At 47.4% G+C, this 27,734-nt stretch overlaps 1 protein-coding gene across 6 annotated transcripts in view; it reads right to left on the bottom strand.

Annotated features, from left to right (window-relative positions):
- TSHZ2 (teashirt zinc finger homeobox 2) overlaps window positions 1-27,734 on the bottom strand; it is a 455,675-nt gene that overhangs the window by 174,771 nt on the left and 253,170 nt on the right. For 2 of the 6 annotated variants that reach the window (XM_058685993.1, XM_058685994.1), the window contains exon 2: window positions 10,204-13,273. In XM_058685993.1, coding sequence (XP_058541976.1) covers window positions 10,212-13,273 — 3,062 coding nt within the window. In that variant the 3' untranslated portion in view covers window positions 10,204-10,211. Of the gene's footprint in view, window positions 1-2,652; window positions 3,253-8,256; window positions 13,274-27,734 lie in introns of those variants that run through there. The other 4 variants (XM_058685998.1, XM_058685997.1, XM_058685995.1 and 1 more) reach the window with 3 other exon arrangements.

Below are 27,734 nucleotides of genomic sequence, written 5' to 3'. Positions count from 1 at the left end.
GCAAGTGGCCTGGAATCCCCAGAAGCCACTTCTCCATGCTCGCTGCCCCCCACTTCCTCCAGATCACCGTCGTCTTTCCCTTCACCTGTCACTGGCTTCCTGCCTCTGTCCTTGACCGGTCTCACCCATTCTACACTCAGTAACCGCTCAGGTCCTTGAAGGATGAACTAGATCATGCCCTTGCCTACTTAAACTCTCTCAATGACTTCTCATGGCACTTAGGAGGAACAAAATAGTTCTGAGGATGTTCGTCAAAGCCCTGGCTTGCCTCACGCCCTCACCCCACTCCAAACACTCCCCTACCCCTCCAGCTCCGGCCCTCCGCACTGGCCTTTCTCTGAATCAGATGCACCAACCCTTCTGTTTTCCTGCCTGGGATGTTCTGCCCGCAATTTGTCAGGTGACCGGCTCCTTCTCAACATCCTCATTTTCCGCCCCTGATCCGCCTCTGTTTAAAGTAGGTGGCCCCGTCATAGTCTCTCACACTACGCTGTATTTCCTTGGCAGACCCGCTTTCCTGGGGCTCCGAGGATACGAGCCGTTAGTATTATTATCAATGTGTATTCTCTGATTAGAATGTAACATCTGGGTTTCTTTTCTTCTCGGGGTGTAGCCCAGCACTCGGGACAGAGCCTGGCACATAGCAACTTCTCCAAGAGCATGAATTAAAGGACAATCGGACGAAGGTCTCTGATCGTCCTGCCACAGAGAATGCGGGATGGTTTTGACTCATTCACCTGCAGGCGTCTATTGACTCTGCTCCCATGGGCACGCGTACCTTGAAAAAAGGCATTTCTTAGCCCTCGTGACAATGTTACTCCTCTGGGCAAATCATTCGACAGTGGGTTGGGTGGGAATGTTTCTCACCCTCTCGTACTTTTCCGGGCTGCACAGAACCCGAAGACGCCTTCCTTCACTTGGGGCTTCTATCATGCTGCGCTCTGTGCTCAGGGTTTCACGCGCTTTATCTATTCCATCTGCCTCACTGACGAGCGACACACGCATTATTGTCATTTCACACATGGCGGATGTCAAAGAAGGTTATGATCACCTCCTAGATACTGTCCCTTTCCCCCTCCCTTCCTTCCAATATTTATCGAGTCTGCATGGACGAGCTAATCAGGTGCAGCCCCCGGCCTCCTGGACCTTAGAGGCGGCTGTCACCTCTACCTCATAAACCAAAGGCTTCGGGGGGAGTCCGGGGCTTCGCCACTTCAAAGCCCTACAAAGTCAACTTCATGAAAATGATGTTCACATACTTCAATAAAGCAAACCTGTTCTGAACATCTATCTCGGAAGTTCAAGTAAGTTTATATACCTGAGCAGGAGCCGTCACATGTGTATCAACCGGCTTCTCAGCCCCATCAGCATCCCCTGTCTGCCATCTTCTCCCCGAAACATGGCTCTAACCATGCTGAACCGTGTGCATTTTCTGGAACGGACCTCCCAGTCGACTTCACTTACAAGGCTTCCCTCTCGTCATTCCTTTTAACCACGGGGGCCTCCCCGTCCTCCACCGGCTGCCTCCTTTTCTCATTCCAGGCAGCCTAGATCTCTGCTCATTTGGTCAGATGCCCTTGAACCCTCTTGTCTCCCACGGGATGAGTACTTCCCCTGGAATAGCACTGAGCTCAGCGTAAGTCCTGGTGATGTGACGTCCTTCCTCCGCAATGGACTGTCCGTGTTCTGAGGGCAGAGCCGGCCTCTGTGTCGCTTATCACCGTAGTCCTTGCACCGACCGCAGCCCCCAACACATGTTTACTGCACGAGGCACGTTTTCATATTTGTCTTCCCCAGATGGACGTCCCCTAGCCACACAATGCGACTTGCTTCCAGCACGTTATCATTGCAATTGTCGCGGTTATTAAAATCTTGAGACACATGAGCCCACTCTTGATTCTAGGGCGGCTACATTTTAACGATGATGAGAGTAGCTCTCTTTGAGGATTTCTAGGTGCCTGGTATTGTCCCAGGAAGAGACTCCGCAGGTTGGCTTTCAATTTCTCTTACGACTACGTGAAGGCAGCCGTCATGCAGCCACTTGACAGAAGAGCTTTCTGAGGGTCAGAGAGGTGACGTGACCTGCCCTAGGTCCCTCATCTAGAAAGCGGAGATGTGGTCCTGGGACCCAGGCTTCAGTGGCTCCGGAGCCCACGGACGTCTGCCTGAGTTTAGCTGCCCTATCGCCTCCCTCCTGAGATTTCCAGGCATCAGGACGTCCCTGCGTCCCGAGACTTTGTGACAGGCCTCCCCTCCACTCCGGCACATCCTCCCACTTCTCATTCTCTTACATTTCTGGGAAAATGAGGTCCTGATTGGTCCTTTGACTTCTAAGCCAGAGCAAATGCTACCCAATAGGGACCCATCTCCATGGTTACCGCACACCAGAGAATGCACCAGAAGGTAGCACAGGGGATGCGGCAAATATGGGGGAGGAGGGAGTCATAAACAATTAAACATGACAAAAACCTCTGGTGAACCAAAATAGAATTATTTGACTGTGAAATCGAGTAATGTAGCATTGAAAATAACATAACCTGAAACATCATTTTTTTTTTCCCCTCCATAGATGAAAAAAAACTGCCAATATGCTGGAGGGCCCCAGTGGCAGGAAGTTGTCTCAAAGGTTTGGCCTTTTGGGATACTGATATCTTTTTTTTTTTTTTTGTCCTCCCTCTGCCCCTCAAAGGGCAAAGTAACTTGCCAATAACTCAGGGACGGGGTTCCCATCTCACACTTTTCCTACTTTGGTGCAGCGCCCGATGGAATTTAACGCAGGGGATGCCAGAAAGGGGCTGAGAGACGTTTCGGCCAAAATCGTGGCTCGAGGGAGGGAAGTCATTCATTCGCCCACACTCGGTTTCCAGCCCTGCAGCCGGCGCTCGCTGTGATCTTGGGGATGACGTCACCTCTCTGAGGCTGGTTTCTTCACCTGTGAGCTGGGTGTCCGTCAGAGTTGTTTGTAGAGTTTTGGGTTCAGATTGATGGAGACAATACGTGGGGACGACCCAGTACAAGAGCGGGACACCGTAAATGTGCCATAAATGTCAATCCTCTGTCAGTATCGATCGCGACAAGGACAATAGTGGTAGCGGACACAGCCAAGCACTGTTTGAAGCACTTTGCTTCTTACCACCTTTAATCAACCTCGTCCCCATCATTATCTGCATTGAAACTCCAGCGCAGACCTTGCTAAGCATGGCCCAGCCACTGGTGATTTTTAACTCGAGCAAGTGGAATTTTTCAAGGTAGCTGGGGGCACTGAGGCAAAGCAGAAGTCAGAGGGGAAGAGATGCACGGAACTGCGATGCTCCGTGCTTTCTCGGGGCCCCCGAACACCACCGGACGCTTCCATTCCACTGCCTCCCCCGCCACTGCCCACCCCCAGCCCCCCACCCCCGCCACCGCCCGGAGCTGATTTAATTAAATCTGTACACATAGGCTCTCCTTCTTTCTTCAAATAAAATGGCACAATCCATCCCACATCTTGATTTAAGCCTTAAGCAAACAGAAGGGGATTTTTTTTTTTTTTTGAGGTAGGTGATCAAGGCGGGAAATAAAGAGGAGAATGAAATTCATCAAGGGCTCGCGTTGCGGGCCAGACCCAGCGCTGAGCTCTGCCCAGGCACTGTTTTAACTAATCCTCCACATGAACTGCAGAAGGAAGGAACTGTATTTACTGCCACCCAGTCTCTGCCAGTCTTTCTCGTCAACTTGAACATGGATTTTGGTTTTGAATTTTCCCCAGCATCGCTAGATGACCCCAAATGGAACGCCCTCTGTGCCCCAAATATATGCTGGATCTCCTGCAAGTAAAATAAATAAAAATAAAAAAGAATAAAAAACCCAAAGAAATAAAGACCATTCCAGGAGAAAACCACCACCACCACTTTCCACATAGCCCCGGCTGCCTGGGCTCCGGGGTGGGGTGTGTGCTCTCAACAGCAGCTCAAAGTTCTCTAAAGTCCCCAGAGGTGATGGGCGCCTTCAGCTCCTGGCATCCCGTTTCCCCGCCAGGCGAGCCTCATGTGACATTCACCCTGGATTTCATGGGAGAACATGACATGCCCTGATTTGCAACAAACTGTTCTCTCAGAGGGGAGAGTCGGGGAAAGAAAGCAGCCCCCCCCCCCCACCTCCTCTTGTGGTCTCCTTAACATGATCTCCGTGGCCTACATATCATCCCACAAACTGCCCTGCGAGTCTTGCAGGGCGTGGCGTCGAGACTGATTTAAAATCCCTGCATTGCTAAAACTGCATTGTTCTTCATCAAGTTGAGTCATTTTTATGTGAAGTGTCAGGATCCCTAACAAATAACTCCTGCCAGACAAATCAAGTTCCTCGTCTTAGAGCCGTGGCTAAATAGTTTATAGCTTTAATCTGCTCACCGAGGTGTGCAGTCTATGACAGTAATTATAAATGCAAGGAGAAATTATAGCTGAATGCTTTAACTGCATTAGGAGCTGTTTGATGAACAATCATGAGTGCCTGCTCGTTGCCAACAATAGAGGGCAAGTTAGTGTCAGTGCATTAGAGAGATTTCAGTTCTGCATGGTGCTTCTTCCCATTTACCACAGAATGTCACTTGTCTTCTATAAAGTAGAAAAAAAGCACCGTGGAAAGCTTTAAACTTGATAGTTAAAAAAAAAAAAAAAAAGACAAAGAGAGAAATGCAGGGGAAACTGTTTATCATTATGACTTTTTCTTTTTTTTCCGCCTGTTTTGTTTGGCGGCTGGTTCGGTTTCGAATTAGTTCACTGAAGGTAGCTGCTTGTTTACTTACGAGGGGCCTTTAAAAAAAAAAATCCCTCCTCTAGCCATTTTCGAGAAATCTTTATAGACAAAGACTTTGTTACGTGCAGGGGCGAGTTCAGCATCGGCCCAGGCAGAAGATCTGGTGATCGCGCGTGTGGCCCCCCCACGAAGTCCTTCTCCCCATCTGTATCTACCTAAGCTAATGACACAATTCAGCTCTTTATTTTCCCCTCCTCACTTTCGCGGAAAGACGTTTTTAATTTAGCTGAAGAATTACACAAATGTATTTTAAAGACATAAATCCATATAAAAAATATGAGCTAATTAAAACATTGCACTCCCTGTCGCTCATGGATTTTCAATTTAGCGAAAGAAAAAAGAATTGCATCTGGTTAAATGAAAAGATGATACTGATCGCAGATTGGAGTAAATGAAAAATAATGTTACTCTATATTACAGCACCAAATTATACCCATCAGGATTGAGATTTCGAAGGTCCCAATGAGGAGGAAAGTGCAACAGAGAGGGGGGCCAGCCATGTGCGAAGGAGTCAAGCCAGATCGCTTGCATAAAATGAGAGCATTCCAACAGGCTACACATTTGTTTCTTGCTGCGTTGGAAATATGCGAGTCTTGTAGCCGACCCTGTTCCTGAATTCTCAGTTTGCTTCCCTCAAGTAAGAGTCAGGATAGTGATCAAAAAAACAAAACAAAACAAAAAAACCCCCAAAAAACCAAAAAACAAAAACAAAAAAACAAACCAAGCCAAACAGTACGTGTGAATTTTTCCTGGAATTTGGGTCATTCCTTGGTTAGACGCTATATGGCAAATGTACAACTGCCTGACAGGACAAGGAAATCATAAGAGAGCGAGATTTGCTTCACCCTGCAGGCCAGTTCCAGCACCCCCCCCCCCCCCCCCCCCCGGTTTCAATATCTGAAACTCTCTCGGTGGAGGAGCTGAGAGGCAGTAGAAGGTGATGAGTGTCCCGCAGTCCCGGGCTGAGTCCGCCTCTGCCCTTACTGTGCGCTCTTGGACAAATCCCGAAACGCTTAGAGCTCCTTGCAAATTAGAATGATATGAATAACCATGCCTGGCTCGCGGAAGAGGCCAGGAAGTGGGAGTTTTGCTGTCATTTGCTATCGTTATGATCAAGTAGCAAGTGGAGGCTTCCACGGGGCCACCTGGGAAGAGCCCACGCGTCCCACATGCTGCAGGTGCGGCTGAGGAACGTGGTGGAAACCGGCAGGGACGGTGGAGGACTAACTTTTCCTGTGAACCTACTGGTTGCCAGGCTTTCTGGGAAAGAATTGCACAGGCCTCGTTAATTCTCAGAGTTTTCTAGGACGGGAGGACTGTGTCCACATTTTATAGGCCCAGAAGTGGGCCAGATCTTAGAGACGGTGGATGCATCCTGGGCAGCCTCGGACACCACCATTCATTCCCCTCCTGGGCTTCCCCCCCAGCCCCCCGGGATGGGGCAGACGCCCCTCCCGTGTGCTCCACTGACCATTTACCCCAGAGCTGCCCATCTGTGTGCCTGCCGTGAGCCTCCAAGGCAGAGTCTCGTCCCGGTCACTGGTTTATTGCCCGGGATCAGGGGGGTGCGTGGCCTGGAGCGATAGCCTTCTGGGTAGGTGATCACGAATGAGTGAGGGTCCGAGATTGTGGGAATTCACCCAGAATCTCTCTGCCTCCTCTTCCCTCTGACACGGTGGAATCCAGCCCTAACTTATAGGGCTGTTTGTGAGAATAAAGTGAAATAATGTTTGTAAAGCACTTGCCACAGGGCCAGCACATTTGGCTACTATAATCGGAGGGCCTACTGGCTCCCCATTACGCGTCCATTGCTGAAGAGTGGCTGGTGTGTAGTAAAAGCACAAGCAGTGTTTGTTGTAAGATGAAAGAGACTCAGGGAGGGGAAACAGGGACGAAGGGAGGGAGGGAGGGAGGGAGGAAGGAGGGAGGAAAGGAGAAAGGGAAGGAGAAAGGAGGGAGGGGGGAGGAAGGAGGGGGGTAGGAAGGAGGGAAGGAGAAGGGAAGGAGGAAGGAAGGGAGGGAGGTAAAGAGGAAGGAAGGGAGGAATATTCCTCTAATGGATGAAGGAAAGAGCCATGTCTCTTACAGACATTAATGAATCCAGCCCCTTCGGTCTTTCCAGAATGCGATATAATCCATTTGTGAGGGTTGTCAGATTTAGCAAATAAAAATACAGAATGCCCAGTTAAATTGGAATCTCAGATAAACAATGAGTAATTTTTTTTTGTTTGTTTAGTAAAAATATGGCCCATGCAATACTTGGGACATGCTTATTCTACAAACTCGTCATTTATCTGAAATTCACATGTAACTGGGCATCTTGTATTTTATTTGGCAAGTTTACATGCTGTTCACCCTGAAAGTGTGTCTTTCTCAAATCGCCCGCAGCAAAGGTGGCTGCTTCTTGGACTCGAATGCATTCTTGCCCCCCCATTTCGGGACGAGGTGTGCGGCTAAACTTGCACGCTGTGTTACACGGAAATGACTGTAATTTCAAGTCTTTAAGCATTTTAGACTCGTTGATTTGCTCTTTGTTTAATTTCTGTTCCTCGAGAGCATGCGGTTTTTAAAGGTATGTACAAATACCGACTGAAATTGTTTTAGAACACTTCTGTCCTAAAACAGGGCTGCACAATGTAATGTTGTCTAATTAATTTTTAACGAAAAGTCGCCTTTCCTATTTGGCCAAACACCGTGCAGGGTTCAAGACCTATCTGAGAAAGGAAAGAAAATTCGGGGCAGAATTTGCATCTTGCGGAGAACACAGACACGGCAAACTCCCAATTCTTCCGTAAACTCTTGACCACGCTTTTCTCAAACATCGTGACATTTGGTACAACTTGTGGTACCACGCATATCAGCTAAAATCAGAGCGCCGGGTAACAGCCATCTCGTTTTGTGATCGTTTAAAAACATCTATGCATAATTCTAAGCATTGGGCAACGTACTGAGTGTTGTTCTAAGAGAGGACATGCCTCCCGAGGTGACCAGAGCATCACAAAGCCATCTCTGCACAAAGTCGGGAGCTACTCCGGCAGATTGTCTTATCTTTAGTATTGACCCAGTCACACCACACACGTACATTCCTACTGCTTTGAACGAGTCTTCAATATTCAAGCTTGGTTTTCTGTCATCCTAGCTCGAAAGCACAGCATCACGGTGTTTATATAAGAACGGAGCTTTGGTTTCATATAGTGATTTACTCTGTAATACGGTGCTTCAAAAGTCCAAAGCCTGCGGAGGGATGAGACAAGAGCTATCCTGTCTTTGTATTTACCTTATTTGTTAAGGGCCTTTCGTGTAGGTTTTTCCAAATGATCAGTTTACTTTTGCTTCCTCAGAACAGACATGCACGATTCCGATTTTGACTAAGGCTTTCTTCTTCTCCCATCTCTCTATTTACATACCGCGATGTTTTGGCAACGATATTAATTTTTTTCCCAAAGAATGATTACAAACCTAACAGGTGGAAAATTGGTCTTTATTGTAGCACAAATAAACATTACCTATTGGTCCTCTTGACCATGGTTTGGACCCTGCCACTATGGGATTGGAAACATCTCTCTTCTCTCTGGGTATTCTGTATATATCCACCTTTTTTTTTTTTTTTTCTTTTTCAAGGACCAGAAAAGTCTAATAGCAAGTTACATAAGATTTAAAATGTTATATAGCAAATAAATAGAATGTCGCCAAGCCCCGAGCTCACTTAGAGACCCAATAGCTGAATTTTGGCTTTTCTTTCAATAGTGTGAGCTGAACAAGTCATGCTTGGAAAGCAAGACACGAATCTGCTGGTAGCACATTTTAATTATCGTGATAAAAACATGCAAACAAAACAATAGTCTTCACTTGCGCCCACGTAGCCATCGGACCTACAGGACGGGTTCCCCTTTATCAGAAGCTCTTAGATCTTCTCACTGAGGGGACAGGCCCAGATTTCCACCCTTTCTTTCATCCTGACCCTCCTCACGCTCGGCAACTCTCCCCACCTGACGTGAGGTGAGCCCAAAGCCGCACCCACATAAATATCCCTCCTTCCGCTTGGGAGGTCTGCCAGTGCTCATACCTTTGTGGCTCCATCTGAAAGTCTCCTATTTAAAAACAAAGGCTCTGACGATGGGGTGGGGGGGGAGGGTGGCGAGGGCGGATACAGTATTATCGGCTGTTCGTATCTTATTGTGAATGAACTGAAGGAACTAAGCTGTCACCTAGCGTGACATTGACTGGACTGGTAAGTGCTGAGGCTGTAAGTCAGGTCGGGTCCCCGTTTGGGGCGCGGCCCGAGGTGGGGGGAACAACTTGAATATGTGTGGAGGTCCTTAGCATGTGGCTGGGGGGGGGGGTCATGCTGAAGGGGAGAGAAAAGGAAGTAGACAAAATACACAAAAGAGAGATGAATGCATAGGGTGAAGACCCAGCCTTGAAAACAGTTGACACGGCCGGTGTGGCAAGACTGCCAAGGCATTTGACCTTGGCCTCTGTCCTCTTTCTTGGAGGTGACATAGACAGTCTGGGCACCAGTGACTATACAAGGCACAGAACTTCTATGATACACGATGCAAATTATCTGGATGCCGCGGGACCCCATGTGCATTGGCAATGGGCGTTCGGAAAGTCCTTTGTTTGTTTAGGTAAAATAAACTCTCGAGGGCATGCAGTGCATCTATCTTTGTTAGGGGTCGACGCTCATATTAGTCTATCCTAAAGAAAACCGAAAGATGAGAGAAGAAAGTAAGCTTCCTCTCTCTTCACCCCAGTGTTCTGCAGTGAATATTTTTCTGCCGTCTGACTACAGGCCAGATGCCCTTTCCTAGCAACCCTAACGGAGGCGATAGACAGAGGGACGGGCGGGGCAGGTATCAGCAGCGATCGCTGAAAGGAAGCTGCCAAAAGCATCGATCGCAAGCAATAATAGCAAAGTCCACGAGCTGAGTAGGAAATCTCTGCACAGCGGCTGCCCCCAGGAACTCCGCAACGCTCATTCGCTTGCTCAGCCTTAACTCACTCCCTACGTCATCAGCATCGCTATGGGAAGGCGAGGGGGTGAGACGGGACCGTGGTGGTGGTGGTGGTGGTGGGGGGGGGGTCTGTACGTATTAATCAAAGTGAGGTGTAGCCTCGGCTGGAGGGCCTTGGGGTCCCTAAGGGGATCACGCCTCGTGAGGCGGTAAAATCTGCACGCGCCAACTCTCTGAACTCGTGTCCGTCTGTTCACCAACTCTAATCTGGAGACATTGGGAGAGCGGCTAGGACTTATCGCGTTCTAGTGTCTCATGCAAGTAAGTCCTACTCCAGCAGGCTCCTGTCCTCTTGGTACCGGGAGGTGTGAGCTGCCTCTAAGCAGACCCATCTCCCAACAAGAAGCTCCTCACAAGGCTACTGTCCCGTCACCTGGGAGCAAACCCATACCTGAAGAGCTATTCCTCGTCCACGTCTGTGACAAACTGAGAGTGGTGTTCGGGTGACTTGGCGTGCGTTTTGCTCAGGTGGAGTTTTACTGCGTGTTTGCTCGCAAATGTCCGACAGCACAACTTACACTTGAACTTAGAGTCTGTGTCCTCTTCGCCAGCTACGGTTTCCGGAGACCTCTGAGCCGACGACACCCGCGAGATCTCTTGCTCTGCCTTGCCTTGCTGTTCTACCGCCATGCGGGTCATGTCCTTCATTTGGAAACCCAGGTGCGACTCCAGGTGGCTGATGTAGGTGGAAGGGGTTCTAAACTGGGAGGCACAGTCACTGCAATAAAAGACGGGGTGTCCTTTGTCCATGTTTTTCAGGAACTTCGTCCCGCCCGTTTTCCGAAGTTGGTACTTGACGTTTGCCAGCCAGTGGCTGATCGTGGTCATCGAGAGCCCCGTGAACTTCGAGATTTGCATTCGCTCTTGAGGGCCCAGGTCGGACAGCAGGTACTTGCCCTCGGACGTCTGGAACAGACTCGAGGCGAACTGCGCTTGTAGGATCAGGAGGTGCTGAGGGTTCCAGTTGGACTGCCGGCCCTTCCTCTTATGCAGGGTCGAGACCTCGCTGGAGACGTCCTCAAAGCGCCTGACATCCATTTCCAGCTTCATGGGGGCGCCCCGCGAGGAAGCGGCGGGCTTTGGGGTGGTGGCCTTGGGGAGGACCTTGACCATGTCGGCGATGTCAGACAGGGCGTGCTTCTGAGGTGGGGACGTACAGGATTGTGCTTGCGAGGACTCGGCTTTCTTGCTCTTGGACTTGGTCAGGTCGATGGGCTGATCGTTGCTCTCGAACAGATAGCGCCTGGACACGCTGGCCGGCCGCGTGGGGGCAGGACTCAAGCCCGGCTTGTCCATGACGCCGAGACTCGACTTGTGGAACATCGACATTGTGCTTGAGCTTGGGCTGGAGCAGGAAGGGGAGCGCAGGGGTTCCGTGGCCTTGCCCAGGTGATTGTTCAGGACGGACTGCAGGGCGCTGAGTGGGTTGATGCATGGCAGGGCCGGGGCACGCGTGGGCAGGGCGCACCCGTTGCTGAGGGAGTGTGCTGGCTCGAGGGGCGGGCGTTTCTCGGGCTCGCCGCCCTCCTCCACCAGCCTGGCCTCCTCCTTCAGGAGACAAGACTCAGCCTTCTTGGACTCGGAAGGGGTTTCGCTCTTGGAGAAAGCATCCCCGTCGCAGTGGCTGAAAGGTGAGGCCTCTTCCTGGGGACTTTCTTTCCCACACTCCTTCGCGACCTCGTCTTTGTCGTCCGGCTCCTTCTTCACTTGAGTGTATGGGGCCAGGTTGGTGGGCACAGAGACCAGCGGCATTACTTTCCACTTTGGGGCAATTGGCCTCAGCTTGTTGGTGAGGTTAGGGCGAATCTGCAGGACCTGGGATCCCATGGGCAGGGCAGGCTTGGCGCCCTCCGACAGCTGATAGGCCGCGTGGATGCTGGGGTACGCGCTCCAGCTGGGAGCCCCGTTCTGGGCTTTGTTGATGGCCGTGGTGACGGTGTTTTCCAACGATTTCAAAATGTCCCCTCCGCCCTTGGAGCCATCTTCCAAATCCTCCTCCCTTAGATACTGATACTTCATTGTAGGGTCTAACGGCTTCTGGAGAGCGTCTTCGTACTCCTCGCTCTTCAGGACTTTCTCGTCCTTGCCGATCTCCTCCGGTTTTTCCTTTTTGCTCTCTCTCTTCGGCTCGGTTGTAGAGGCCGCACGGTCAGAGGCCGAGTCACCTGACGGCCTGGGAGCCAGCGAATCGCTGTTTGGGGCGTCCGACAAAGCCTGCATTTTCTCCACGGCCAGCGGGTCCAACACCAGCTGCTTCCCTTTCTTGGAGGCAGAGCTGGTGACCTTGAGAAAGTGCCCCGTGACCATCATGTGGGTGGTGAGCTGCTGCAGGGTGTCGTGGGAGCTGCCACACTCCATGCACTTGAGGATCTGGGACTTGCAGGCCTCAAACTGCCAGGTGTAGCTGGCGCCATTCTGGTAGCCGTAGCGGTTGTTGGACGACAGCTGCAGGCCGGCCGTCTTCTGAGAGGAGAACGACTCCGCAAATGAGCCCGTGGTCGAGTCGGGGGAGCAAGGTCGGTTGACGTCGAAGACGCGCTTCTTGGCCGGGGTGACCGTTTTCGACGAAATGGTGGGCACTGGCTCCTTCAAAGGCACTTTTTGGTAATGTTTTGTTTTTATCATGTGGACGCTCAAATCTTGGAGGGAGTCGAAGGAGTCGCCACAGAACATGCATTTCAGAACCTTCTGAGCATCCTCCTTGTCCATATCCTGGAAAGCCCGTTTCCGGGGCTTGGAGTAGCCCGTGGGTCTCAGCTTGTCCTTTTTGCGGTTGTCGTCTTGGTAGTGGCCCGTCTCGTTCATGTGCACGGTCAGCTCCACCAGGGTGTCGTAGGCGGCGCTGCACTGCCGGCACCGGAAGCGGCTGGCCCCGGTGAACGCCGACCCGCACATCTTGCCGCTCTGCCGGTACAGCTGCACCGAGCTGAACAGGCTGGGCTTCCCCACGGATCGGGAAGGCAAGTTCTGCTGCAGGCTTTTGGACAGCGCGTCCTGATGCCAGTCGAAGTCGGTCTTGCTGCTGCCGTTGCGCGGGTCACAGGGCCGCCTCTCGCCGCCGGACAGCTTGAAGCCGAGGCCAAGGCCCGACCAGTAGGAGTCGGACAGGATGTTGGCGTAGACGGCGGTCATTTTATCCATGCAGTTGTGGCTTTCGTTGGCAGGCTTGGGGTGAGCGCTGGCTTTCTTGTCCACGGCGTCTCGACCGCAGACGCTCTTGACGTCCGACACCTGATCGCTGGCATCGCTCAGCAGAGACTCGTTCTCCACGTCCTGATTAGACAGGTGGCTTCCCGGAGAGTTCTGGTAGCTGAAGCAGCCTTTCTGCTCGGGGCCCGTTTCTAGCTCCTCGTCTGTCCCCGGGTCATTGCTGCCCTGAAGCGGAGCTACCGAACCACTGTCCTCCTCTTCCTCTTCTTTTATTTCCTCTCCCTCCTTCAGCTGTTCCTCCTGGGCGTAGCCTGCAAGAAAAGTAGAGGAGGATATGAAATAATAGTGGCAGGTCCCGTATTCCATCCCAGTTTCCCCGCTTGGAGCCAGTGCTTCCAATACCGAATCGAAGAGCGAGCGAATCTACGCTTTTAGTAACTGCAAACCACGGACACAGGAGAAAGCCAAATGGTGTCCCGTGTGTGCTATCTAAGGCCTTTTTTTAACTGACAGGAGTCACAGATCTTTTTAAATGCCTAGAGTCCCAAGTTAATAACATTCACGTTTAAGGAATACCTAGCGCTCTGATAGTCGGACCGTGGCTAAATTCATAGGTATGACTTTCAGGAAAGCTGGGCTGGAATTCAACCCTACAAAAACAGATCTTTACGGAGAAGGACGTTGGCTCACGAGAAAACTAGATTTGACCCTTGGCATCTCCGTGGCAAGGTTTACCGAGAGCCTTGGATATGCTGGCATACAATTATCTTAATAAATCCTATTTGAGTGCTTGCACGTAATTGAGATGCACTGCCATTATATTTTTGATAGCCGGTGTCTTTTTGTTATAACTTTTATTTGTAGAGAGTCAGACGGCAGGAAGAGAGATTACGGAGTATCGAATAAAATCTTCCGTCGATAGCTAAAAAATTACGTAAGCTCGGCAAACATAATGATTTTAAAATAATAGCAAATGGTGTTGGAATGGGAGATTTGGGGGCTATCCTATTATTCGCAAACAGGTTCACGAAGACCTTTTCAGACAAGGCTGAAAATGCCCTCTCGATCTTGTGCCTGTAATTTCAAATGCTTTGTGATTTGTGGGTGTCCGTCATGAGATGCCAATTATACGTTTGATTTGTAGATGCAAAATGCTATTGGGGATGCATGCCTTCCCTTCTCGGAGAGGATTTAGGGCCAGTAATTGCATAGGGAAAATGAAGGCATGAGAGAGCGGCACAAGAGAGCGGGTGCAGAGGGAATTAATGGGCAAATATCCATCAACAGAGATGGGGAAAGTGACTATTTATGCCCATGTGTTCATTTCTTTCACCTGGCCTTTTCAGAGCCTCGTGGATAAAATGCAACTAAAGAGGGACCAAAGCAAGGGAGATTCAGTCTTAGATTTGCAAGGCTTGCGTGATCTCAGTGCAGTGTTTTCCTGGTGTGCTCTTCTCTCCCGTCTGAGTGCAGGTGGGTGCCTGGGAGAAACCCTAGGGTGGTGCCATGTTCCCATTCACCAGCGAGCAAGCTGGGAAAAGAGTGATCATGCACGGAGGTCTGTCCCACAGGCAGGCAGAGCGAGTTAGAATAGAAGACAAGGGGGTTTGTTGGGCGTAAGACAGCTCCAGTCAGAAACTCCAAAGGCTCAATTGCTACCTCCTAGGAGCCCTGCTAACCACCGCAAATGCCTTCTTCCATTTTGTCTGATTGCCCACACGATGGAAGAACTATTATTTTTTTTTTTTTTTTTTTTAAATTTTTTTTTTTTTTTTCAACATTTTTTATTTATTTTTGGGACAGAGAGAGACAGAGCATGAACGGGGGAGGGGCAGAGAGAGAGGGAGACACAGAATCGGAAACAGGCTCCAGGCTCCGAGCCATCGGCCCAGAGCCTGACGCGGGGCTCGAACTCACGGACCGCGAGATCGTGACCTGGCTGAAGTCGGACGCTTAACCGACTGCGCCACCCAGGCGCCCCTGGAAGAACTATTATTATTTTCACTTCACGGATGGGGAAAACTCAGGCTCTAAGGTTAAGAAATTTGCCCAAGGCCACCCAGTTAGTATGGCGGCGTCACAACATGCCTGTTTGATGAGAGAGTCCGTGGGTCTAACCACTACGCTCCACTCTCTATGACCAACCTAAAGGATAAGAAAACTTTGCGGAGACCCAAAGGTTAAAGGTTAAGCAGTGGCATTTTATGAAAATGTCACTAAGTAGGTAATCACTTGGGAGGGGGAGAAATGCTGGAGACAAGAACCCACGATTTAAAGGACATGGCACCATAAAACAAGATGCAATGTAAAAACTGGGTTTCGCCATGAGCTTGGCGGTTGTGTTCATTCTAGATTTGACCATTATTGTCACTGTTGTTCTGTTTCTGCTCTTCTAGCAAGCTGACCAGTGGGGTTTTCATTAAACTAGTGTTGCTGGTCTCCGGTTCCATAAATTGGTTTGATGAAAACAGAAGGTACTCAGTCTAGTTGAGCAGCCATTAGTAAGTGGTCATTCCTTGCAAGAAAACCTAGCTTAAAAGAACTGAATGACTAAATTAGACCACCCCCACCCCCACCCCCACCCCCATCCCCACTGCATTTTCTTTTTCCTGGACTAATTTGTATGTTTGCAAATCAGTATTTGGTATGTGAGTCATATCATTAAGCTCAAGGAGAAAGCCTGTTATAAAATGAATAAATGAGTTGCTACAGAGCCAAAATACTCCAAAGCAACAGGCAAATTTTATCAATCAAACAGGGTCACTTTTGAGAATTAAAAGGGCTTTATTGCTCAAAATCTGGGACGACACTCATTAGCCAGAGCTGTTCCAGGCCAACTGAGACATACAGTTACATATCTATGAGCTATACAACCATAGCAACACACATACACACACACACACACACACACACACACACACACACCTACACCCACAGACCAGTGGAAAAAAAATCTAGGAGGAAAAAAGAGGTTTCTGCCACCACAACTGATTAAGAGTGTGGCCAGGCCAGGTTTTACTCGGCTCACCATTTTCGGTGTGTAGCACAGGGCCTGGCATTTGGTTGGAAGCAATTCATGTTACTGTGTGTGTGTGTGTGTGTGTGTGTGTGTTGATGAAATATACAAACGTGTGTGTGCACACAGGTGTGCACATGCATGCACCAACCCCCGCCCCATTATCGGCCCGGCCGATAGAGTCATTTTCACACAGGAGAAAATAAGTGTTTTTGGCTTTTTTTCCCTGCTGACATCTGGAAGCTGTGCTTTCCGGACCAGCCCAGCTTCACAGTCTACTTTGTCCTTCTAAATGGATTCCCCAGAAGAAATGTCAGAGACAGCAAATGCCTCCCCCACAATACAGATAAAATTTTCTGCTTAATTAGGCATTGACATGTTTACTATAACCTTTACAGAAGAGTAACTCATGCTGAGAGACCCTTTTTGTCTGTTTTCTCCTGCAGGACAGACTAAATCTCACGCACCCGATAAGGTAACACATTGAAAGGCTTCATAAAAAAAAAAGGGCCAAAGCGTCCGTCGAAGTGAATGTATTTTAACGACGGATGAGGGTTCCGAGGAGTTTCTAAAAACACGTTTTGATATCATATCACACATTTAAAACCGTTTACTTGACTTAAGTGATTTTGTTTGCCACCGGCGGCTGATGAGAGAGAGGAAAGACAGCCAGAATATGGGTGATCTGGGTGTGTAATGAGTAGCTGTCTCCCTCTCTCTCGATGATTTGTTTAATAAGATCGCACCATGTGTAAATCTTGGTAAAGTGGATGAGTGGCAAGTTGATTCTTAGGAATACTCATTTAACAAAAGAAACTGGATCACCATTATGCCAAGGCACAATAAAAAGAACTGTTCTCTGTGGAACCTCCTTGCCGCTTTCAGGTTGAAGATCAAATTCTGTGGTGGCAAACACCCCCCGTTCCAACCTCAGTTTCTAATCTCATCCCTTGCCAGAGGCATAACAGCCTACTTGTTCCTTCCTGACTTTGCCAATCCTTTCTGTGACTTGGCTCCTTGCAGTTGTAGACCTCTCTGCTCCAGAGAGTTCTTCCTCCAGACCTTCACATGGTGGTCCCTTTTCGTCCTTCAGGTCTCAGTTTCTGGGACTCCTTCTCCAGAAGGCTGTCCCGCCCCGTCTCCCCTTCTCTGTGTAACCCCAGGCCACACCCACCTACTTCTTGAGATCCCTGTAGTACCTACCACACTCTGAGATCATCTTGTTTTCCTACTGGCTGATTGTCCCCTCCGTCTAAATATAAAGATGAAATGCTTGTCCCCATGGAGACCTTGCTTTCCCCAACGCTCAGATTGAAGCCTGGCATGGAACGGTGTCCAAAAATTTATCTGAGCACACGAATGCGTAGATCATACAACTTAAAGGGATTATTCCGGTTGCAAACTCTGTCTCCACATCTTGACGGTGCAATTGGAAGCTATGATGGGTAAAGCTCCCTCCCCTAACCTCTAGTATAGATCAGATGTGAACTATGACCACCCTGACCCGCTCCTCTCAATGGGGTCATCTTTTCAGACCAACACAGCCACCAATGTTCTTGTCGCCAGAAATCCCTGAGCTGTGAATTTAAACTTTTAAGTAGGAAGACTGAAAATAAGCATCAAGACTGCAAAGTGTCAGAAAATTCATCCATAATGTGAGCAGACTTCTATTCAAAAGAGACTCACACATGGGAACTTAGAAAGTACGGACTAATTTTTCCATGAAGATAGTCTATCAGCTGTTCCAGGATACAGGTTCCACAAATAGGAGGGTGGTCTTTCCCTGAATTCTTGATTTTACTAAGGAGAAATGGGAGTGCCTTGGTGGCTCTGTCGGTTAAACATCTGACTCTTGACTTGAGTTCAGGTAATGATCTCGCGGTTTGTGAGATCAAGCCCTGCATCCGACTCTGCGCTGACAGTGCCGAATCTGCTTGGGACTCTCTCTCTCCCTCTCTCTCTGCCCCTCCTCTCTCTCTCTCAAAATACATAAATAAACCTTAAAAAAAAAAACAACAAAGGAGAAATGTCCCTGGAGAAATATATTTTATATGCTATGAACTTTTTACCCTATTATGTATGTCAGTAAAATTCAGAAATAAACTCTTAAATTTTAGAAATTTCCTCTTATAGCAAAGGTTAAAAAACAAAAGAGATATTTTTTTTTAAATTGCCACCTGAATTGTTTCAAAAATGTCTGTTCAGAATGATTTACATGAAATTGTGCAAAATAATTCATGGGTTGCATGATGTTAGATAGCAAATTTTTTTTTTTTGCCAGGCAAACATTTTTGTAGTTGCCTTGAAAATCCACAATAGAGTGTTTACTATAAAAACACTGGCAGTTTTTAAAGTGGCAGTAGAGGTGGGACAGTTATAACCCGAGAAGAATATAAAATTCAAGAAGGCTGATTTTCAAAAACTAAACCAGAATTCAACCAAGACCTCATTTAAAAACATATCCAGTGGTGACAGGATCATTTTCGCCAATCTACCCCACTAAATGACAGTTTAAAATCACACAAAGATTCCACAGTGTGCAGGGCAGACATAAATGAAGGGATCGCAAGAATTGCTCGCCGTGTACCCAGTAGGTACGCTAAATGATGACACAGAGGAAGGTCTCCCTGTCACGAGTCTCTAGTGTTTTGGTGACTGTGGTCTAGAAATCTGTTAATATGTATATTATTATTGGCACTAATTGGCACTCTCGTTGGCAGGCTGAGTAAAGAGATAAGAGGACCTCGTTCAAGGAGACTGCGTGCCTCCCGATGGTGGCCAGGCCCTGAGCGAAGGCCGGTCGGACGGCTGTGCAGAGGAGATCCGAAGCTTTGTGTTTCAGGATGTTGGGCTGGGGGGCCGTGGGATCTCTGACGCTGTTCCGGAGCACAGACGTCAAACTTTCTGAGAATCTGGGTACCACGAGCCAAGCCTCGGTCTCCCTGCAGCCTGGGCTCATCATCTAAGCGCATGCACCTTTCTAAACAGGAAAGTTGTCAACAGGCAAAGTCAAATTCACGACATACGGATTTTTATCCCCACCACACTACGCATGACTCATTAACATGATTGTAGGCACAGGTCAAGAGAGAAGGGCTCATTCCCTCTGTCTGAATGTCAGAACCAAACAAATAGAAATCCCTGTTTATTTTATTTTTATTAAATTGTTTTTCTTTAATGTTTATTTATTTTTGAGAGACACAGAGAGAGAGACAGAGTCTGAGCAGGAGAGGGGCTGAGAGAGAGGTAGGCACAGAATTCGAAGTAGGTTCCAGACTTTGAGCTGTCAGCACAGAGCCTGAGGTGGGGCTCGAGCTCACGGACTGTGAGATCATGACCTGAGCTGAAGTTGGACGCTTAGCTGACGGAGCTACCCAGGCACCCCAGAAATCCCTGTTTAGAGCTGGGCTGGGGGCAGCAGCAGGGGGACTTCTCCTGAGCCCATAAGTTCTCTCTAGAGATGGACCGAGAGCTTTCGGAAGGTCATCAAGAACAACAGCATCTCTTTTATAAACACCTCCTGCACACCATTCAGTCAATGGGAACATTTTACTTGCGTGATGCGATGCACATCAGGTGGGGTCCGTGTGGAACCAGAAACCGTCCATTTAGTTAACACGCTCTTGTTGTGGGCACTTTCTTGAGTCATCCTCCTAGCACTTTGGACCATGAAGCTGCTTTCTAATCATGCTCTGCGTCTTTCTCCACATCTTCACCGTCAGCAAAAACAGGACTGAGCGGATTTGTACCAGTGGAAGGGGATGCACCGTCATCCCTTGGTGGTTCCTCTGTTTATTTGTTTAATCAAGAAATATTTATTCTGCATCTACTGCATGCAAGGTAGCTCAGTCAAACTTCCCTGGAACGTCCATCACGGTGGTTCTCCAAAGGCCAAGGAGAGTAGACAGAGGAGTTATGGAGAGAGGTTAGACACCGCGGTTGGGGAGAAAGACGTCACGGGAAGGCCATGCATTACTGGAGGTGGGAAGGTAATTCAAGTGGGCAAAGTAGGCCAGAGGGAAGAAAAACAATCCTCCATTGCAAAGGTAAGTAGTGTGCTCACTCAGTTAGATAGAGAGATCCGGAGGAGCCGTGGGCGGTGGAAAGCTTATCCCACAGTAAAGAATCCAGCAGCTATGAAAGGACTGGCCATGGGGGGGCTTAGGGTTGCCAGGTATTTCGGTTGGCCACACGGGGTAGATGAAACCAAATATGTCTGGGACCCATCCATTTGCAACCTCTGAGTCCAGGAAGCCAGGGGAGGCAAAGAGTTTGAAGATCTGGCATGTTCTGCTGGTGCTTTCACCTACCAGTTCTTTGACCCTGATTCCTTATCGGTGAGTAGGTGTGACAATCCCAAGCCTGCCTACCTCCCTGGGACAGAGAAGGAAATGGAAGAGAAAGTGACTCGTGAACCCTCCCTACTCAAAGATTCGTCTTTGGAGCGGCAGCAACCGCAGCTCGGAATTTGTTAGAAATGCGGACTCTCAACCCCAGCCCAGGCCTAGGGAAGAGGAATCGCTTCACAAGATTCCCGGGGGATTCCTATGTTCAACGATGGTGGAGAAGTCTTGTGGTGAACTGCAAAACTATTAGCTGGTAGCAAGGTATGTAGCAATCTGCCTCTCTCTGCCTGTGTTCCTCCTGGCGTGTGGGTACAGGCTTTGTGAAAAGAGAATATACGTCTTTGAGAGGCCCAGCCCCTTTCCTCTCCAAGGACCAAAAGATGAAATGCCTGACGCTTAGACCATTGCTCCCAGTTGACGCTGGGAAGCACTGAGCGAGAGAAAAATACAAGTCACTGATTGAAGGACTGACCAGTTAAGGAAGAGATAGGATGGTCCACTGGCCATGAGACCAGGCAGGTCTCAGTTCCAACCTGCCACTTACTCTTAATGTGATCTTGGGAAAGCTGCTGAAATGTTCAGGGGATCAGTCCTCATCTACAAATGGGAATCATTACAGCGTCTACTTCATAGGAAAGATAGGAGCGTCAAACATGATAAAGTATGGAAAACACCAAGGCGAGAGGACAACCTCCCAACTTCCTGGGCCTGTTCTAGGCATTTCATAAATACCTCACATCCTGACCTCCCACCTGAACCCACAGACGGCTGACATCAGTTGGTTTTGGCACCTTTTTCTTCCTAGATCCTATTCTGAGCCAACAGCTTTTAGATGATATTTGCATGAGATATGAACCAGCTTTGCATGTGTCATGCATAAGAAAAGAGCTTCCTCCAGCTTGGGGTTTGTTACTTAACATTAAATCATTCCTACAAGGAGCCTGTGGTATGTGTGCTGGGAACTTCCGTAGAAGTGATGTGCAAACATTGAATAGCGAGTTATTAGGTCATTACCCGTAATGATCATGTCTGCAGTCCTCAAGAAATAAAGCAACCCACCAGCCAAGGGGAAAGGTCTTTGTCGGATGCCTTGGGCTTTGCACTGAAGAGAAATGACTAATGCTCAAAGCAGAAGGTCTAGAAAAATGCTCTGTATTTAGCTACCTAGAGTATCAGTTCAGCGTACAGTATTATTGGGAAACATCCTGGTGACAATTTTAAAAAGCAGAAGGAGAAAATATTCATGGAGGAGGGTTAGAAAGGGGGTTAGTTCATCAGCTTTCTGGTAGTTCCAGTTTAGAAGTCATTATCCTTATATTAGTTTCACACCAAGAGAGCCATAAATCAGGAGGAGGGGATAAAACAAAGTGAAATGAGACAGGGACAAAGAAACTACACAATAGGACTGAGGCTTTCCTATCAAATTAAGATTTTCAGGCTTTGGCTTTTCAAGTGGTAGCAATCATTTTCGGAAAAATGCGCATCCTGATTTTCTATACATTTTCCTCACACAGGGACATAGAAACACACTCACACATACACAGTTCTTTCCAAGACCGGAAATTTTGGAGTGCTTTTTTTCTCCCCCCGTCAAGAAAAAGGACAGTGAATCATTGTCTAGAACGACCTTCAGAAAGTATATGAAGCTGAAGCACCATCTGTATTGTTTTAGACATATATTCCCATTTTACTCGAAATAACATCATTAGCACGACCATCCCACGGAGTGAGAAGGTGATCTTGTTCCCTTCTTGCCTGGCCTGAAGTCAAACATCTTTTCTTTTCTTTTTTTTTTCTTTCTTCTTTTTTGGCAAATGCTGCTGCTTTCTCTGAAATATTTCATGCAGATAATGGATAATGACCACTTCTCATTGCGTTTTCTCGAAGACGTCTAACTGCATTAGCCAAGAATGGAGAAATTTTAACCTGCTTCTTTTGCTAAGTTCATAGCTGTGACCACTTGCCATTAAGAAAGAGAAAGAAGAAAGAGAAAGAAAGAAAGAAAGAAAGAAAGAAAGAAAGAAAGAAAGAAAGAAAGAAAAAGAAAGAAAGAAAGAAAGGAGAAAGGGAGGAAGGAGGGACCTCAGAGAATCTAAATTTGTACTCTCAGAAAGCGATCTGGCCTTTGCTTTCCTGGTGAAGAGTCTTTACTTTCTCTAGAATCACAGAAATCTGAGGTGGAAAGACCTCTTGTATCTTATGGCCAATTCAACATTAGCCAGGGAAGGGTTTCCTTGTCCTGGTGTTATTCAGTTCTATGACTAATGGCTCAAACATTGGACCTTCCAACTCTTCATGTTGGATTCCCCACCAATATGATTGTTATGGCCAGTGTGGCTATAAGCACCACTATTCCTTGCCATCTTCCCCCTAGGAGCAGAGCTGGGTTTCTACCATGATACGATTGGATCAAATCTAGGGATTGCAGAAAGCTTTTAGTTCAAGCTTTCATGATACACTTTTGCCACTTTATTAACACTTCAGTCAAGTAACCCTTCAACATATGCTTGAACATCCTCAATAATGGAGAACTCCCAGCTTTGAGGCATCCTACTCTCTATTAAAAAAAGTACTGATAGCTAACATCTATTGAGAACAAACGTACACATAAAAGCCAGTGGACTAATTTTTTATATGTGTTATGTTATTTGCTCCCCACAATAACACTATTCGTCTTTCAAATTCCATCTTAACAGGTGATGACATTGAATTGTAAAGAATGTTAATTACATCTCCAGAGTCACAGAGCTGAATTGGGACTTGAATTTGGATCTGTCGAGCTCTACAGTCTTTGCTGGATTCTTCTTTTTCCCTCACTCTCTGTATCTAATTTGTCAGTCAGAGATATTAATTTTATTTCCAGAATAAATCTAAACTCTTCTTGCTGTCATCCACCGCCAGGCCACTGCCTTGGGCCAGGCTGCCATCATTTCTTCCCTGGTAGATGTGGTGGCCTCTTCAATTGGTGGCCACTCTTGCCCTCCTACAGTCCATCAACTTGTGCAGCAGTGATGGGGACCTGCTAAATGGAGACCCAGCTTCCTCTGTGCAACCCTCTCAATAGCCTTCCTTGGCCCATAGGCTCATGCTCCCTAATGCAGCCTGCAGCTCTGAGATGACCTGTCCTCTTTCCATTTCACATCCCTCTCATCAGTGTCCCCTCGGTGATGTCAAAAGCCAAAATTCTCCCACCTATTCCCTAACTCACCAAATTCTTTTCTCCCTTAAGGCCTTTGAAATTCTGCTTCTCCTTCATGGAATGTCTCCCCCTTTTCTTACGTCTGATTCTTTCTCAGTCTTCTAGTGTCAGCTCAAAGGCCTGTCTTCAGAGGGGTCATCTCTGATCACGGTAACTGCCACGCACTCCCCCCAAATCCCCAATTGCCAGTTATTTCCTATCTCAGCCCCCTCATTTTTCTTGTGCAGTTCTTATCCCAACTTTCAGCCGTTTTATTCCCCTATTCACTTGGTTGTTTGGCTTCACAAAGGGCAAACGCCCCTCCCAGGGCAGGCTGAGTCCACCTTCACCTCTGTACTCCATTGCTATCCAGGGCCTAACTTGTTGAATATAGGAAGAAATAAATGAATGACTGGGTTGAGAAATGAATGAGTGAGTGATTGCATCAGTAAAGCACAGTCTTCTCTAGCTGACAAACTTAGATTTCATTCTATGGTCCCAACACCCTTTCAAACCATAGAGAACACCAAGAAGACTTTTTAAAAGGATATCCCTTTGGATGGTTGAGGTTCCACACGGGGTGGGCTGGTCCTCCTGGGAGGCAGAGGAGGCCAGGGACAGATGGGGGTGTGGATTCAGGGGCACTGGAAAGACTCTTTCCTCCTCAACTCTGAAGGCTTTTATACTCTACTTCATGCCTCAAACCCTGCAATTTGCCTCTTGTTGATTTGGCATGAGGCAAGCCAAGAATTCATCCCCTGTAAAAATATGAAGACTTATTCTCTTATCTCACCTTCACACCTTAGGGTGAATGGATTTATCAGATCATTTCCTGGTAGCTGGTTTCTGTAGAAGAACATGTGGCCCTAGGAGCCAACGGGGCATCATCATACTCTAACCCAGGGGTTCTCAACCTGGAGCAAGTTCAAATGCACCCAAAGGGACATCTGGCAATGTCTGGAGACATCTTTGGTTGCTAAAACTGGAGAGGAGGTTCTATTGACAACGAGTGGGTAGAGAGGCCAGGGATGCTGCTAAACACCCTACAGTGCACATGACAGTCCCCAAGAACAAAGAATTATTTAGCCCCACATGTCAATAGTTTAAAAATGTTGCAAAGTCAAGGTCAGCTGTAGCTTCAGGACTTGGTGGTAAGGAAGGGGGTTACTCGTCCTCTCTCTCTAGTTGTCAGTGAAACAGAGGGCTCCCTGGAGGAGGACACTGTGTCATTGAAGGAGAACCAGAAGGCAAAGGGAGTGCACCACCTTCATTGGGGATGTAACATGGAATTGAAGAGCACAATGTCTTCCTGGGTTCAAATCTCACCTCTGCCACATCTTCTATTGTCATTTTGAGCAAACTAACCACCTCTGTGGGTCTCAATCTCTTCATCTCTAAATTGGAGATAATAGTTATACCCACCGCAAAGATGACTAGGAGATTTGAGATAATTGGAAAGACCTCAGAATGCCTGGTAATAGGAAGTATTCGATATATTCCCCCTCTCATTATTATAAGAACAAAGACTTAGCCATGAAGAGGAACACTATGGGGCCGGATTTCTCAGGACTGTATTTATTCTTTCAAGCGTTGGCTGAAAAAAAAATATCCATAAAGTTCTTAGCATTATTTTCAATCAATTCCTTCTGGATTCATTTAAATCCCCTTATCAGATTGAGTATTTTTATGCTACAAGAAACAAACAAACAAACAAGTTAATGATGAAAGGGATTAGCATCTCTAAATAACTCCGGTAACTCTGTCAAATAAATCTTGACCTATTTCAGTTCTTAATTAACTAGGTTAGCTTTTAAATGAGGCAACTTGTATAAAACAGCCAGTCAGATCTGGGGCCAAATCCCCACTGGACAGTTGGATGAAGCAGTTCTTGGAAATGACCCAGTTTCTGGGAGATACAGAGGTCTTCGATCTTTTTGAGTCGACAGTTTGAATAATCTAATAGAAAATTGTCTAGGGTTTTCTGACCCTTTGATTTCAGGTGAGGGTTGGTTTAAGAATGGCCTTTTTAAGACTTGTCATCTTTTCTGGGTCTCTACCTATAAAGGAGATAGGCAAATAGGAAAAGTCTTGAGGTTACTATATCAGCACCACCCACGTAGTACTAAATTAGTCATTGTCCCAGGAGTGGGCAGTGGGAGAAGACAACACTATCCGGTGATCTAATATCCTCCAATGGTGAACACTGATAGATGGCTACAGATAATACAGCCACTATCTTGTCATTGGTATTTTCTGTTTTATGTATTTTCCTCTACTTTCTATATCTTCTGATGTTGGTTCTCAGTCAGCGCCTGAACCACTCTCATGTAAGTGGAATTTTCCAAAAAATAATAATACATGTGCTTCCCCCCCCCCCCCCCCCAATAACAAAAAGGCAGTGTTCAGCGAATTGGTTAGTTCATTTGATTTGGGGTGTCAAAGATAATTTTTTAAAAATTGTTTTGCAATGTTCTATTATTTATTTTTGAGGGGGGGGAGGGGCAGAGAGAGAGAGAGGGAGACACAGAATCCAAAGCAGCTCCAGGCTCTGAGCCATCAGCACAGAGCCCGACGCGGGGCTCGAATTCACAAGCTGCGTGATCATGACCTGAGCTCAAGTCGGACGCTTAACCGACGGAGCCACCCAGGTGCCCCCTAAAGGTAATTTTTCTTTACCTGGAGAAATTACAAGAAAAAAACCCAGAACTTTCTGAGCTGGGGAAGGATGTTTAAACATGAGTTGAATCATTGGAAAAGCATCTTATATGCAGTCTCTAACATCTTCGAATAGCTATTGGGAGATAGAAGGCAAATTAGCAGTTACACCTTAGACTTTCAAAGAGGACATTGGTGGGTTTCCAGATCTTGTCAATTGTTTGTTACTCACAGGCATTTAAAAATGAACGTGGCCAATTCTTGGACAGTGCTGAAAAGACCACCAGCATTCCAGGATACATTATAGTAAGCAATGCGGTTGCTCCCCAATCTATGACGTATGGGTGTGATTGGTGGCACCCAGGTCTGTTGGGGCTCAAATTTGTCTCACCTAATCACATTGCAATAGTGGCTTATCTATGGGATTAGGCCTCAGCTAGGCCAACAGGTGATCAGCACTCTCCGTTTGATTTGGTGATTAAGAAAGTAAGGGTCTCTCCCTTGGCTTTTCTTGTTCTTCTGCATGAATATATAATCTTACAAGTTGCTAATAGCAATTTCACTGCCATGAGGGAAGTTAGCCTAAGGACTAAGCTAGCATATACAAGAGCAGAGAGCCAAGAAAGTTACAACCAATTGGAGGGGGAACCTTGATCAAACTCTACCAGAAGGCTTACTGTCTTTGTACTTTGAAATTTCAGGAGCAAATAATCCTCTTTACCGCTTAAGGTATTTGGGGTGAGTTACTTGCAACCAAGAGCTTCATGGTATAGCTATTAATCTGTACACCTTTCATAGTTTGGCTGCAGGTATTACTTTATAGATAACATTTTTACCAAGAAAGGTACATTCACCTTGCCATGTCCTACATTGCCTTATTCCTTGGTATGTATATCCTTTCGCCCTTAACAATTATGACCTTTTGTTTGTTTGTTTGACAAAGTATAAGGTAATCCTGTCCATTAATTATCTATGATGACAAGAAGGTCAATACCACAAAATTTGGGATTCCTGTTCGTAGGCAAGCACTCAGTCCGTTGTTAGTTACACATGGACGATTCTGAATTCTGAACCCATCTATATGCCATCTCTGCCCTGAGCTCGTTTCCAAGCTCCCCGAGGACAATTCTCCCTTTTTTCCTGTGATCCATAGGACTTTACCCATAACTCTTAGCAGACCCATCAAATTGTGACTCTTGAGCTCACCTCCCAGAAAGTAAACTCCTTAAGAGCAAGGAAGTTATGTGTGTCTGTCTTCGCACACCCAGCACTGGGAGTTTTTGGCACATGATAAGGGTGCCATAAATGCTCTTTTCTCTCCTTGTCTATTTTGTGTTCTACAGCTTTACACATGGTCTTATACATAGTCAGTGCTTCAGAATGTTGCTTAAATACAACAGCAGAGACAGTGTTTACCCAAGGAGGGTCCCAGCCCCCAAGTGTACCCTGAATTAGAGACACACATGGCCTCCCACCAATCTTTCTGGTGGTACCCAATACATTTTTTGCGACTCGGCTCCGGGTGATTTGGCCCCCTAGGGACATTTGGCAATGTCTGGAGATATTTTGGTTGTCAT

Source organism: Neofelis nebulosa, chromosome 9 (assembly GCF_028018385.1).
Source record: "Neofelis nebulosa isolate mNeoNeb1 chromosome 9, mNeoNeb1.pri, whole genome shotgun sequence".
NCBI classification, from domain to species: Eukaryota; Metazoa; Chordata; class Mammalia; order Carnivora; family Felidae; genus Neofelis; species Neofelis nebulosa.
Note: the sequence above shows the minus strand (reverse complement) of the source record. Positions and strands in the feature narration are given on the sequence as shown.